Source organism: Bison bison, unplaced genomic scaffold, assembly GCF_000754665.1.
Source record: "Bison bison bison isolate TAMUID 2011002044 unplaced genomic scaffold, Bison_UMD1.0 scf7180017864384, whole genome shotgun sequence".
Taxonomy (NCBI): Eukaryota; Metazoa; Chordata; class Mammalia; order Artiodactyla; family Bovidae; genus Bison; species Bison bison.
The window spans coordinates 222,613-237,190 of NW_011494956.1; the positions used below are offsets into that span (position 1 = coordinate 222,613).

General features: G+C 38.4%; 1 protein-coding gene across 1 annotated transcript in view; it reads right to left on the reverse strand.

Annotated features, from left to right (window-relative positions):
• The window catches only part of RNF13 (ring finger protein 13), a 128,094-nt gene that overhangs the window by 26,042 nt on the left and 87,474 nt on the right, over nt 1–14,578 (reverse strand). Inside the window, exon 8 of the mRNA XM_010858106.1 lies at nt 11,413–11,506. Coding sequence (XP_010856408.1) covers nt 11,413–11,506 — 94 coding nt within the window. The remainder of the gene's footprint in view (nt 1–11,412; nt 11,507–14,578) is intronic.

Consider the following 14,578-nt stretch of genomic DNA (forward strand, 5'->3'; position numbering starts at 1 on the left):
TGCCAAAATCTTTGACTGTGTGGATCACAATAAACTGTGGAAAATTCTTCAAGAGATGGGAATACCAGACCACCTGACCTGCCTCTTGAGAAACCTATATGCAGGTCAGGAAGCAACAGTTAAAAGCGGACATGGAACAACAGACTGGTTCCAAATAGGAAAAGGAGTACGTCAAGGCTGTATATTGTCACCCTGCTTATTTAACTTCTATGCAGAGTACATCATGAGAAACACTGGGCTGGAAGAAGCACAAGCTGGAATAAAGATTGCCAGGAGAAATATCAATAACCTCAGACATGCAGATGACACCACCCGTATGGCAGAAAGTGAAGAGGAACTAAAAAGCCTCTTGATGAAAGTGAAAGAGGAGAGTGAAAAAGTTGGCTTAAAGCTCAACATTCAGAAAACGAAGATCATGGCATCCGGTCCCATCACTTCACAGGAAATAGAAAATAGTGGAAACAGTGTCAGACTTTATTTTTGGGGGCTCCAAATCACTGCAGATGGTGACTGCAGCCATGAAATTAAAAGACACTTACTCCTTGGAAGGAAAGTTATGACCAACCTAGACACCACATTAAAAAGCAGGGACATTAGTTTGCCAACAAAGGTCTGTCTCATCAAGGCTATGGTTTTTCCAGTGGTCATGTATGGATGTTAGAGTTGGACTGTGAAGAAAGCTGAGCGCCGAAGAATGATGCTTTTGAACTGTGGTGTGGGAGAAGACTCTTGAGAGTCCCTTGGACTGCAAGGAGATCCAACCAGTCCATTCTAAAGGAGATCAGTACTGGGTATTCTTTGGAGGGAATGATGCTGAAGCTGAAACTCTGGTACTCTGGCCACCTCATGCAAAAAGTTGACTCATTGGAAAAGACTCTGATGCTGGGAGGGATTGGGGTCAGGAGAAAAAGGGGACGACAGAGGATGAGATGGCTGGATGGCATCACCAACTCGATGGATGTGAGTTTGAATGAACTCCAGGAGTTGGTGATGGACAGGGAGGCCTGGTGTGCTGCGGTTCATGGGGTTGCAAAGAGTCGGACATGACTGAGTGACTTAACTGAACTGAACTGAAGAGATGCCATTTGTTAGATTTCTTTTTTATAACAAAAATAGAGTTCCAAGGAGAGCAAGATTCCTCAATATGTTTTAATTCTAATTGTGTGTCTATGAGTTCTTTAGTAGCCTGTAATTTATCTTTCATAAGGGGCCATTGCTCTGTCCAAATAGGTTCGTCATTCTTCTAAGTTATTTTAATGATTGCTTTGTTTGTTAAATGAGCAGTGGCCCTTAGGAAAAATGTGGAATGTATATCTGAGTTTGCCAAAGAATCTGAGATGACATCATAATTTGAATCTCTCCTTTATAATCTGAATCAATTATTCCAGGGTGAACAGTAATTTCTTTAGAAGTCAAACTAGATCAGCCAAGTAGAAGACCGAAGGTTTGTGGGGGCAGAGGTCTAAAAAGTCCGGTAGGTACTCTAGAAGGGACTGCTTGAGGAAAAAATCATATATGGCTGGTATATCGATGGTAGCCAGATGTTGAGGGTTTGAGGGAAAAGATAGAATCTGCCCCTGTTTTTTGTTGTAGGGGACCTGGGCGGGGGGGTCCCCTGTTTGGAATTTCTTAGAATAGGTTTTCTTTTAATATCAAATTTAGATTTATAATCTTTGGCCTAATGCATTCCTCTATGGCAGCAAGGGCAAATTCTTGGAGGTTTTTTATTAGCCTTCTTAGGGTAGTCACTTTTTAACTGGTTTTTATTTCCACATGTAAGGCATCCTTCATTTCCCTTTCTAAAGGTAGCAGCCACTGTCTCAACTACCATTTGCATCTTTTGAGTTTCTGATTCTAGATTGCAACAAGCCTCCAAATAATCAATAGTAGTCCCAGTCTCACAAATTGGAGCAGTAGCTCTTTGATATTCCTGATTTGCATTGTCATAAGCAAGTAATTTCTCTAGCTGTTTCTTGGTTTCTTCTCCGATTACAGTATGGGAAATAGCAGTTTCTAATCTAGCTAAAAAATCAGCATAACTTTCATTAGGTCCTTGTAATATTTTAGTGTAGCTACCTGTAGGCTCTCTTTGAGGAGTAATTCGATCCCAAGCTTCAAGGGCTACTGTTTTAAATCGTTCATGCAATAAGAGAGGGCATTGTGTTTGAGCTTCTATGGTATCAAATTGTCTGGTGCCAGTTAACTTTTCAAAAATAATTTGGTTTTGCGGAGTGCCAGCTCGAGTATTCTTGTTAGTATGATCTCTGGCTATATCATGAAATCACATTGCCCACTGAAGATATTCTCCAGTTTAAGGAGAGCTTTTATTAAAACTCGCCAATCATAGAGAATAAAGTTTCCAATAGAAGATGCTACAACATTTAGAAGCTCTTTAGTAAAAGGCAAATGTCGGTCATACATAGTTATAGCCTTTTTCATTTGTTGCATGTAAAAAAGATTAATATTGTCATATTGAGGTATTATGTGCCCTTGAGCGTCAAGATTTCTTATAACTAGAAAGACGGAGAAACCATTGGCGTCAGAAATTTGTGATGGCAAAGCCATTAATTCAGAAAGCCTCTGTTGCAGAGGAGAGCGACTAAGTACTGATTTTCTGCAAATACGAGTCTGTGCCAAGGACTTATCATTATTGTCCAGAAGAGCATTGCCAGTTTGGTGTCAAAAAACATCTTAGGAGAGTCGTTATTAGAATCATTAGGTTCTAACAAAGGAGAGACTTCTGGATTCGTGCCTGCTGGCAGAGGAGGAGCATTTGGAGAAGCCGGGGCAGGGCTAGTAGGAAAATTTTGAAATATTTTGTGTTGTTCTAATTGGGTCTTTTGTAAAGTTTCATCATCTAATTCATATTCAAGCAGTAAGTGTTCTGTCTGTTGTCGAATATCGTGAGGGCTAGAATTTACCTTGAAATGGCAGAATTACAGCTTTAATGAGAGCCCACATGGCCAGAAATCAATTGGAATATATTTTCCCTGCTTGGTAGCTTGTTCAACATTTTCTTTGACCCGGTGCCAAATTTCTAAATCAAAACTGCATTTATCAGGGAACCAAGGATTACATTTAACCACTGTCTGAAAGCAAGCCTCTATTCATTGGTGTGAAACCAAAAGTCCCTGAGCTTTAAACAAATGGTGAAGTAAAACAGAGAAATGATGGGGCTGTCTAGCCATTTGACCAGTGTCTTAGTACTTATTGACCTCAATAGGCCCTGAGTCACTCCACCAGAAATGCCATGTATACCAGAGTCCCTGTTCGGGCGCCAGTTGTTGGGGTCCTTTAATGGACTGGAACCTGGTGGTCCAGAGTCGAAGATAAGAAAGTGAAAGAGAGAAGGAGGCTGATATTCCCTGGTTTACGCAGAGAACCAATAAAGCCCTTGACACAGGGCTTGCATTGCTCATGAAGGCACCAGGCGCCCTCTAGAGGGGTAAAGGCACAGGGCGCCTTCTCAAGAGGGTCTTAGAAGCCCGGGCAGGAGAGTGAGCAGGACAGGTTTCTACGCTCCAGAGAATTAGCCAGAGAGAGACAGAGAGAGAGAGAAAGAAAGAAAGACATGGGGACCCAAGCGCTGATGGAGCAAAGGTGCTTTAATGATCTTTCTGTGAGTATATATAGGCTGTGGTGCAAGAAGTTCCTTACGACAATGATAAAGATGAGAAAACCAAACATACAGCAACCGTTACCGAGGGAACAAGGGATTAATAATGGTCACAAGGTCAGGAGACAATCCATATCTCAAGAAAGGGGATCGAGACTAAGCAGTTTTGTCTTAAAGAGAATGTTTACTAAAGGAGATTCAAGCCTGTCTCACACAATGACCTCAGTTCCTGGGAGTAGCATGCTGCTCCGCTTGAAAAGAAACAAAGGAGTTGTGAGAAACAGCATGTAGGAATCCTCCTGTTAAAGACTCCCCGACACAATACAAAACACTGACAATACCAAATGCTGGGGAGAATGTGCAGCAACAGAACTCTCAGTTATTGCAGCTGGGAGCGCAAAGTAGTACAGCCACTGTGGAAGAGTTTAGCAGTTTCTTACAAAGCTAAACACAGTATTACCACACGATCCAGCCATCATGCTCCTTGTTGTTTACCCAAAATGTACTGAGAACTTATGTCCACACAAAAATACACACACAAAAATTTATTGCACCTTTACTCTTAACTGCCAAAACTTGGAAGCAACTAAGATCTTCTTCAATAGACAACTGGATAAACATACTTTGGTATAGCCATATAATGGACTATTATTCAGCAATAAAAAGAAATGACCCATCAAGCCACAAAACATGAAGGGAACTTATTCACACATATTTGCTACTCCAGCTGTATTGCTGCAACTGTTGACAGTCTGCAACACATAAAACTATACAGACGGTAACACATCAGTTGGTGCCAGAAGTTTGTGGGAAGGAAGGAGAAAAGGGTGAATGGATGGAGCACAGGGGATTTTCAAAGCAGTGAAATTATTCTGTATGATATAATTATGGATGTATTACATGACATTTGTCAAAATGCATACAATTTGTCAAAATGCATAGAATTATACAATGCAGAGAGTGAACTCTAATGTAAACTATGTACTTTAGTTAATAATATATCTATACTTATTCATCATTTGTAATAAGTGTATCACACAAATGAAAGAGGATAATATTAGGGGTATTTTAAGAAGGGGATGGGCATATAGGAGACCTCTATACTTTCTACTCAATTTTTCTGTAAACTTTAAACTGTTCTAAAAATGAAATCTATTAATTAAAAAACTAAAGTATATTTTTAACAAAGCCAGGACACTATGTTATTCTAAATGTCAATGTCATATAAGACAAAGGCTAAAGAAGAAGCCCAAATTAAAGAAACCCAAAGAAATAGAACTACAAGCAATAAATGATACCAGCCTGGTTACTACTGTTATAAACGAACCTACTGGAACAAACAACTAAACTAGAAAAAGAACAATGAATTAGATTAAAATAGCCCATCAACAAATATCCTATGGTTGGTGACTTAAATGCAGTACCACAAAAGAATCTCCTTATTCTTAAGAATCCACATGAAAATATTTAGACACAAAGGATCATGATGTATATAACTTACTCTCAAATTATTCCAGTGAAAATTTTACATACATATATAAAGAAGGAGAGCAAAAATGGTAAAGCAATAGGTTGCAGCCAAAACCTCATGTCCACTCAGAACTTGTGGATGTTACCTCATTTGGATATAATTGCTTTCCAGATGTAATCAAGTCAAGATGAGGTTTTAATGGATTTGGGTGTTGTTATAAGACGCTTACTCCTTGGAAGGAAAGTTATGACCAACCTAGATAGCATATTCAAAAGCAGAGACATTCCTTTGCCAACAAAGGTTTGTCTAGTCAAGGCTATGGTTTTTCCTGTGGTCATGTACGGATGTGAGAGTTGGACTGTGAAGAAGGCTGAGCGCTGAAGAATTGATGCTTTTGAACTGTGGTGTTGGAGAAGACTCTTGAGAGTCCCTTGGACTGCAAGGAAATCCAACCAGTCCATTCTGAAGGAGATCAGCCCTGGGCTTTCTTTGGAAGGAATGATGCTAAAGCTGAAACTCCAGTACTTTGGCCACCTCGTGCGAAGAGTTGACTCATTGGAAAAGACTCTGATGCTGGGAGGGATTGGGGGCGGGAGGAGAAGGGGACGACAGAGGATGAGATGGCTGGATGGCATCACTGACTCGATGGATGTGAGTCTGAGTGAATTCCGGGAGTTGGTGATGGACAGGGAGGCCTGGTGTGCTGCGATTCATGGGGTCGCAAAGAGTCGGACACGACTGAGCGAATGATCTGATCTGATCTGATCTGATGGAAACTAATATTGTAAGTAATAGGTGAATCTGAATAAAAGGTATATGGGTGGTTTTGTAGAAATCATGCAGTTTTTTTGTCCTCTTAACAGAGTCTTTCTCAGAACAAAAGTTTTTAAACTTTGAAGGACAGTTTTTCTAAGTTTGAAATTATTTCCCAAAAGGTTAAAGATGAATACAATAGGACCGAGAACCTGAACAGAAATTTCTCCAAAGATAGACAAAAAATAGTAAGCACATGATAACTACATAACATCACTAATCATCAGGGAAAGGCAAGTCAAAACTACAATGAGATACCATGTCACATCCATTAGGATGACTACTATCAAAAAACAAAAACAGAAAATGACAGTGTTAGCAAGGATGTAAAAAAACTGGGAGCCTTGTGCAGTGCTGGTGGGAATGTAAAATGATGCAGTCACTATAGAAAATAGTATAGCTTTCCTCAAAAAATCCAACAGAGCATTACCATTTAATCCAGCAATTTCACTTCTGGATATACACCCAAAAGAACTGAAAGCACAGACTGACAGATGTCCCTCTATGTTTATAGCAGCATTATTCACAATAGCACCTAGGTATCTATCAACACATGAATGGATAAACAGTATGTGGTATATACACAGAATATTATGAATACTACTCAGCCTTAACAAGGAAAGAGATTCTGACATATACTACAACATGGATGAACCTACAGCACGGATAAACCTTGAGGACATTATGCCAAGTCAAGCAAGCCAGTTATTTATTATTCTACTTAAAAAGACTAGAGGGTTTCCCTTGTGGTTCAACTGGTAAAGAATCCACCTGCAATGAGGGAGGCCTGGGTTCGATCCCTGGGTTGGGAAGATCCCCTGGAGAAGGGAAAGGCTACCTGCTCCAGTATTCTGGTCTGGAGAATATACATGAACTGTATAGTCCATGGGATTGCAAAGAGTTGGACACGACTGAGCGACTTACACTTTACTACATGACTAGAATAGCCAAATTCATTGAGATAGAAAGCAGAATGGTAGTTGCCATGGACTGTTTAGGGGGGCAATGGAGAGTTACTGTTTACTGGGTGCAGAGTTTCCATTTGGGATGATGGAAAAGTTCTGGAGATGGATGGTGGTGATGACTGCACATGTGAATATAGCTTATGTCACTTTACACTTGAAAATGGCTAAAATGGTAACTTTTACGTTATGTATATTTTATTACAAAAAATATAATAACTGTATGCGTGTGTGTGTGTGTGTGTGTGTATTTGGAGGTAGGGTGATCTCGACAGGCTGATTTACATGGAAATGCAAAGTGTCAAGAATAGCTAAAAAATTGTTGAAGAGCATGGCAGAAGGACTAACTTGATCAGAGTATCAAGACTTACCATAAATCTATAGTAACTGAGATAAGAAGAAGACTAACAGAAGTCCAGAAACAAACTCACATGCATGGACACTTGACTGTGTCACAGTTGACCGACACTACAAACAGTATATGTTTAATAGCTGTGGGACAACTGTATATCCTTACACAAAATATCAAATTGGGCCCTCATTTTACAGAATCAATTTAGACAGACTAAATGTCCAAACATGAAAGGAAAAATTATAAAGCTTTCATTAGATAATATCCACATGATCTTAGAGTATGGAAGTTCTTTTAAAACATGCAAAATGCTACCATAACAGAACTTTAGTCCTGTGAAAAAAAATAAGCAACGAAACCAGAAGACAGTTAGGACACATAAAATCAGTGAAGGACTGATTCACCAACACACCCACAACTCTTGGGGTGGGGTAGGGAGACAGTGGTTGTTGTGCGAATATCTGAAGAATTCCTCCTACATGTAAAAAGCAGGGGAGGACAACCCAACAGGAAAATAACATGAAAGGTGCTTCATGGAAGTGAAAATCTAACTACTAAATAAAAATAGGCACTTCACCTCACTGATGAGGGAAATGTAAATTAAAACCACTATGAGCTATTTTTATAAACCCACTGGATTGGCTACAATTTTAAAAGTCTGTCAGTACAAAATATTGGTTCAGATGTGAACCAATATACATATTGATGGGAATATAAACTGTTAACATCATCACTTTCAAACAGATTTGGTATTATCCAATAAAATAGAAGATATGTATATCCTATGAGCCAGCTAATCTACTTCTAGGTATATACTCTATAAAGAAATCCATGCTCACATATACCAGGATATAGGTACAAGAATGTTCTTAAAAGTATGGTCTGTAAAGATCCCCTCAAACTGGGGAAACAGAACATTGTATATCAACAGTACTTCAATAAAAAATAAAAACAAAACAAAAACCTAATTGTCTATTAATAGTAAAATGGATATACAATATACTTATACAATGAAATGACATTGAATGAACTACACATACATGCAATAAAGTGGGTTAATTGCATCCAAAAAATGTTAATAAAAGAAGAAGGACCAAAGAATACAATTCAAAAATAGGAAAAATTGTATCATATTGTTTTGGAATCCATACATAGGTGATAAAACTTATGGGAAAGGCAATGAAACGATTATCATAAGCCAGCATGGTGAATACTTCCAGTGAGGAGGAAAGGATTATAGTCTAGAAGGGGACACAGTATTTTCTGCGATACTAATACGGTTCTGTTTCTTGAACTGGATAGTTTCAGAAAAATGTCTTATAAACTTTTCTGTATACACATTATACTTCACATTTCTAAAAAATGTGAAGGTACAGTAAGGATAAACACCACTCCATAAAGATGAACATGGCTACACAGTTATGCTGGTTGATTCATAACTATGAACCTGAAAGGTTCAGGCTCCCAGGCAATCATACTTCCCTATTCCATCTGCCCATCTACTCTCCTAGAATAACAGACCCTACCTTTCTGTCCTTAAACCTCCAACATCTCCTCCCCTATCCTGTCTTTTGGTTGACGATTCTGTTTCCTACTTCACTGAGAGCCATGGAAGTAAAGAATGCTTCCACAGCCTGACCACCATAAACACTGCCAGGACTTGGGGCCCACATATTCTACTTTCCCTTAGCTTAGCTCTCCATGCACCTATCTAAGGCCAATCCACCTATTTGTACACCAGGTCCCATGTCTTCCTGCCTTCACAAAGATACATATTATAGCAATTCTCCCATCTATCTCCTATATCATCAATTTTCTTCAGCAAACATGCTATTACTTCTCAATGAAATTTCCCCTACCAGCTGCTACACCATTTCTTTGCTCTCCTTTCTGAAGGAGATCAGCCCTGGGATTTCTTTGGAAGGAATGATGCTAAAGCTGAAACTCCAGTACTTTGGCCACCTCATGCAAAGAGTTGACTCATTGGACAAGACTCTGATGCTGGGAGGGATTAGGGGCAGGAGGAGAAGGGGACGACAGAGGATGAGATGGCTGGATGGCATCACTGACTCGATGGACGTGAGTCTCAGTGAACTCCGGGAGCTGGTGATGTACAGGGAGGCCTGGCGTGCTGTGATTCATGGGGTTGCAAAGAGTCGGACACAACTGAGTGACTGATCTGATCTGATGGTTAAATTTCTTGAAAAAGTTGTCTATAGTTAATATTCCTCTCCTTCCATTTTCAAACCCACCACAATCAGGTTTTTGGACTGATCACTCTGTCAAAACTGCACATGATGATAATCAATATTCAATCAGTTCTCATCTATCAGGAACACTTGACACAGGTTATCAATCACTCTTTGCTCTTTAGAGACTGATATCACTTGGTTTCTGATAAACCACTATTTTCTGATTTTCCCCTGTATAACTGGTCACTCGTTCTTGGTCTCCACTGCTGATTCCACTTGTTCCTTACTCAGTGTTAGGCTGCCCCAAAATGTCTTTGGTATTCTGTCCATTTATACTCATTCTCTTGGGATTATCATCAGTCTCATGATTTAAATACATATTTATACCAATACTTCCAGTTGAGGAATGAAAGTCCTGATTCATTCAAATGTCTAACAGACATCTGAGATTCCACATATCCAAAACTGATTTCTCAAATTTTCTCCCCAAACCTGTGCCACCATTTATTAACCATCCTTATTTCTTTAAGGCAATGCCTCCCTCAGCTGCTGAAACCAAAAAATCTGGAGTTGTCCTTGTTTCTTCTCCCCACATCTAGTCCATCAATAAATCCAGTAATTCCATTTTACAAATATATTCATCTCCTCTACTGTTACCATTCAAGTCCAAGCCACATTCATCTTTCACTTGGGATTACTGCAACAGCCTCCTATTTGTTCTCTCCACTCATACCTCTGACCCTCTACATCCTATTCTTAACACAGCAACAAGAAAGATCCACTTAACTTTTAATTTAGATCTTTTCTTTTCTCTGCTCAAAATCCTACAATGGCTACTCATCTTACTCAGAAGAAAAGCCAACTATGCATGCTCTTTTTTAGCCTAGGACAATAGAAACATCATTCTTTCTTTCACTCTCCCTCCACTCCCCCTCGTTTTAGAAAACAGAAAATAAACACACAAAATGGAGCCTTAAAAAGTGATTCCTAAAGCCAGTCCTCAAATTGGCCTATGAATAACTTTTAATTAATCCACACTGTATAATGACAGTGCACTGCATTTTTATAAATGTTGATATTTATTTAACATGTGATTTTCCTATTTTTTTGTTGTTAAACTTTATATTCATAAAGTAATGGTTATTATATTTGGTAGGTTTTTTGAATAGTTACTTGGAAAAATAAAAATTTTGCAGAACTAATTTTCTTTAATTGAAGTATAGTTGACAGAATTATTAATGCCTTTTCTTTTTCTCCTTTCCACTCTATGCATTTCTCTACTGAATTAAAAAACAGAACATTTTTACTGGCATAGAAATTGAAAATTCTACGGAACTACTGGCCAAAAAGATTTAATTAGCATGTACCCACATTGAAAGCTCACTAAGCTTAAGCAGGAGAAACTACATTAGCTAGAGTGTTAGACCCTTCCCCAGCTCTATCAGTACTGGCGAGGTGACATTAAATTTTTTGCCTTTCTGACCCTCTATTTCTTCATATACAATAACCATTATGGTACCCATTTCATAGGAATATGGAAATTAAAATGAGATGATACATTTAAAATACATCGATACATAACAGCTACCCTATTGTGTTTAGTTAACCCAACACTATATGTTTTTAGTTAACACAATGTTAACACAGTGATGTAGAGAGGAGAGAGAGTAGGAGGAGGATCAATGGGAACAGACCACCTGGTGCAAAGAAATATTTTATCCACTGATGTTTTGAACTTCTGGCACATAGGGATAATAAAAAGCATTTTGTTCAGTTTCATTATTGTTTTTAAAATCTCTGAAGACTGTGTACCCACCCCTGCCCCGACTGTTCCTGCCTTTACCAGGATAAACCACAGCAAAAGACCACCTTCTACATTCACTCATTAATTACTAACTGAGAATTAGGCATAGGGTATGGCAAGGACTCAGCAGGTAGTATTAAAGTATGATCACCATGTATTATTATATAAACTAATGGTGGTTATTTAGAAAATAATCACTTACCTTTTTTGAATTTATGTACAGGGAGTTTCTTAAGTTGATCTTTACGAAGTCGATTTCTTCTAGCTCTATGCCTATCCTGGACAAATTTTGTGATCTAAAAATAAAAGAGAAACATAAAGAGAATCAGATATTAAACATGCAAATAGAAAATGACTATTAAAATCATAAATGCCTTTTAAGTTTCTAGATAGCTGCTACAAATCAATTTATTTAAACCCTAATCACAAGGTTTATTAGCTAAAATATCTATGATTAGATGTATTGACTAGTTGTATTGAACTTTGTCAATTGGAGGGTTGAAATTTCTATAAGTTACAAACTAATAAAATTTCCAAATTTTATAATGAGTATTGTATATGAGGAAATAGAGGGTCAGAAAGACAAAAAATTTAATGCCATATCGCCAGTACTGACAGAGCTGGGGAGGGGCATGGGTCTAACACTATAGCTCTATCATTATTATTAGTGGTTAGCCCATAAATTGTCTTTTGAATTTTTATTCACTGACCTAAATTATCTTTACTTCACTCTGACAGAAACATTATTAATAACATGTAACTATTTGTTTGCAAAAATATAAATGATAGACTCTAGGTTATAAAGACTTCACTAAATAAAAAATGGGTGAGTTGAAATTTTTGTAAGTTACAAACTAATAAAGTTTTCAAACATAACAGGCATTAAACTGCACTTTCAGTGGTTCTAGTAGCAAAATGGACAGAACTAATACAGATAACCTGTATTATAAATATACAGAAATATCAGATAAAAATATACAAAACATTTTAAAATATAAATTGCTATGCTTACAAGAATAAAAATAAATACATGAGGTCAGGAGCAAATGCCAAAAACAACATTCACAAAAGAAAATTTTGACAGATTTGACTACATCAGTAGACTTCTGTCTACATCAATGACTTCCGTCCTCAAAAGATACTGTTTAAAGATAAAAGACAAGTCACAGACTGGGAAAAATATCTGCAAATTGCATGTCTCACAAGGGATTTCTATCCAGATTATATAAAGAATTCAAAACACAATAATAAGAACACAAACAACCCAACAGAAAATAGGTAAAATATTTGAATAAATACTTCACTGCTGAAAATACACAGATGGCAAATAAGCACTTGAAAAGATGTTCAACATAATTAGTCAAGATAAAAATGAAAATTCAAAATCACAAACACTGCTTTATTGTATAGATACATGTATATATATATATACTATATTTTATGTGTGTGTATATATATACACACATACTATATACCTATTAAAATGAAAAAGACTGACTATACCAAGTGTTGGCAGGCAAGCAGAAGGGCTGGCACACTGATATACTACTGGAAGGATTGTAAAAGTGTACAACCATTTTGGAAAATAGTTTGGTGGTTTCTTATAAATTTAACTACATATTTATGAAATGACCTAATCATCCCACTCCTCCTTATATTTTGCCAAAGGAAATGAAGGTGTATATCCATAAAACACCTTGTACACAAAGGTACAAAAAAGTCTATGTCAGCTTTACTTAATAGCCCCACACTACAAACAACCCAAATGTTCATCAGCAGGTAAGTGAATAAACAAAACTGCAGTACAGTCATACAATACAATACAACTTGTCAATAAAAAGTAAGGAATATCAACATTCAGTTCAGTTCAGTCGCTCAGTCGTGTCCGACTCCTTGCGACCCCATGAATCACAGAAGGCCAGGCCTCCCTGTCCATCACAAACTCCCGGAGTTCATTCAGACTCAACGTCCATCCAGCCATCTCATCCTCTGTTGTCCCCTTTTCCTCCTGCCCCCAATCCCTCCCAGCATCAGAGTCTTTTCCAATGAGTCAACTCTTTGCATGAGGTGGCCAAAGTACTGGAGTTTCAGCTTTAGCATCATTCCTTCCAAGGAACACCCAGGGCTGATCTTCAGAATGGACTGGTTGGATCTCCTTGCAGTCCAAGGGACTCTCAAGAGTCTTCTCCAACACCACAGTTCAAAAGCATCAATTCTTCAGCGCTGAGCTTTCTTCACAGTCCAGCTCTCACATCCACACATGACCACTGGAAAAACCAGAGCCTTGACTAGACTGACCTTTGTTGGCAAAGTAATGTTTCTGCTTTTCAATATGCTATCTAGGTTGGTCATAAGGAGTAAGTGTCTTTTAATTTCATGGCTGCAGTCACCATCTGCAGTGATTTTGGAGCCCCCAAAAATAAAGTCTGACACTGTTTCCACTGTTTCCCCATCTGCTTCCCATGAAGTGATGGGACCAGATGCCATGATCTTCGTTTTCTGAATGTTGAGTTTTAAGCCAACTTTTTCACTCTCCCCTTTCACCTTCATTAAGAGGCTTTTTAGTTCCTCTTCAGTTTCTGCCATAAGGGTAGTGTCATCTGCATATCTGAGGCTATTGATATTTCTCCCGGCAATCTTGATTCTAGCTTGTGCTTCTTTCAGCCCAGCATTTCTCATGATGTACTCTGCATAGAAGTTAAATAAGCAGTGTGACAATATACAGCCTCGATGTACTGCTTTCCCTATTTGGAACCAGTCTGTTATTCCATGTCCAGTTCTAACTGTTGCTTCCTGACCTGCATACAAATTTCTCGAGAGGCAGGTCAGGTGGTCTGGTATTCCCATCTCTTGAAGAATTTTCCACAGTTTATTGTGATCTGCACAGTCAGGGCTTTGCCATAGTCCATAAAACAGAAATAGATGTTTTTCTGGAATTCTGTTGCTTTTTCAATGATCCAGTGGATGTTGGCAATTTGGTCTACAGTTCCTCTGCCTTTTCTAAAACCAGCTTGAACAACTGGAAGTTCATGGTTCACATATTGCTGAAGCCTGGCTTGGAGAATTTTGAGCATTACTTTACTAGCGTGTGTGATGAGTGCAATTGTGTGGTAGTTTGAGCATTCTTTGGCATTGCCTTTCTTTGGGATTGGAATAAAAACTGACCTTTTCCAGTCCTGTGGCCACTGCTGAGTTTTCCAAATTTGCTGGCACACTGAGTGCAGCACTTTCACAGCATCATCTTTCAGGATTTGAAAGAGCTCAAAGGGAATTCCATCACCTCCACTAGCTTTGTTCATAGTGATGCTTTCTAAGGCCCACTTGACTTCCCATTCCAGGATGTCTAGCTCTAGGTCAGTGATCACACC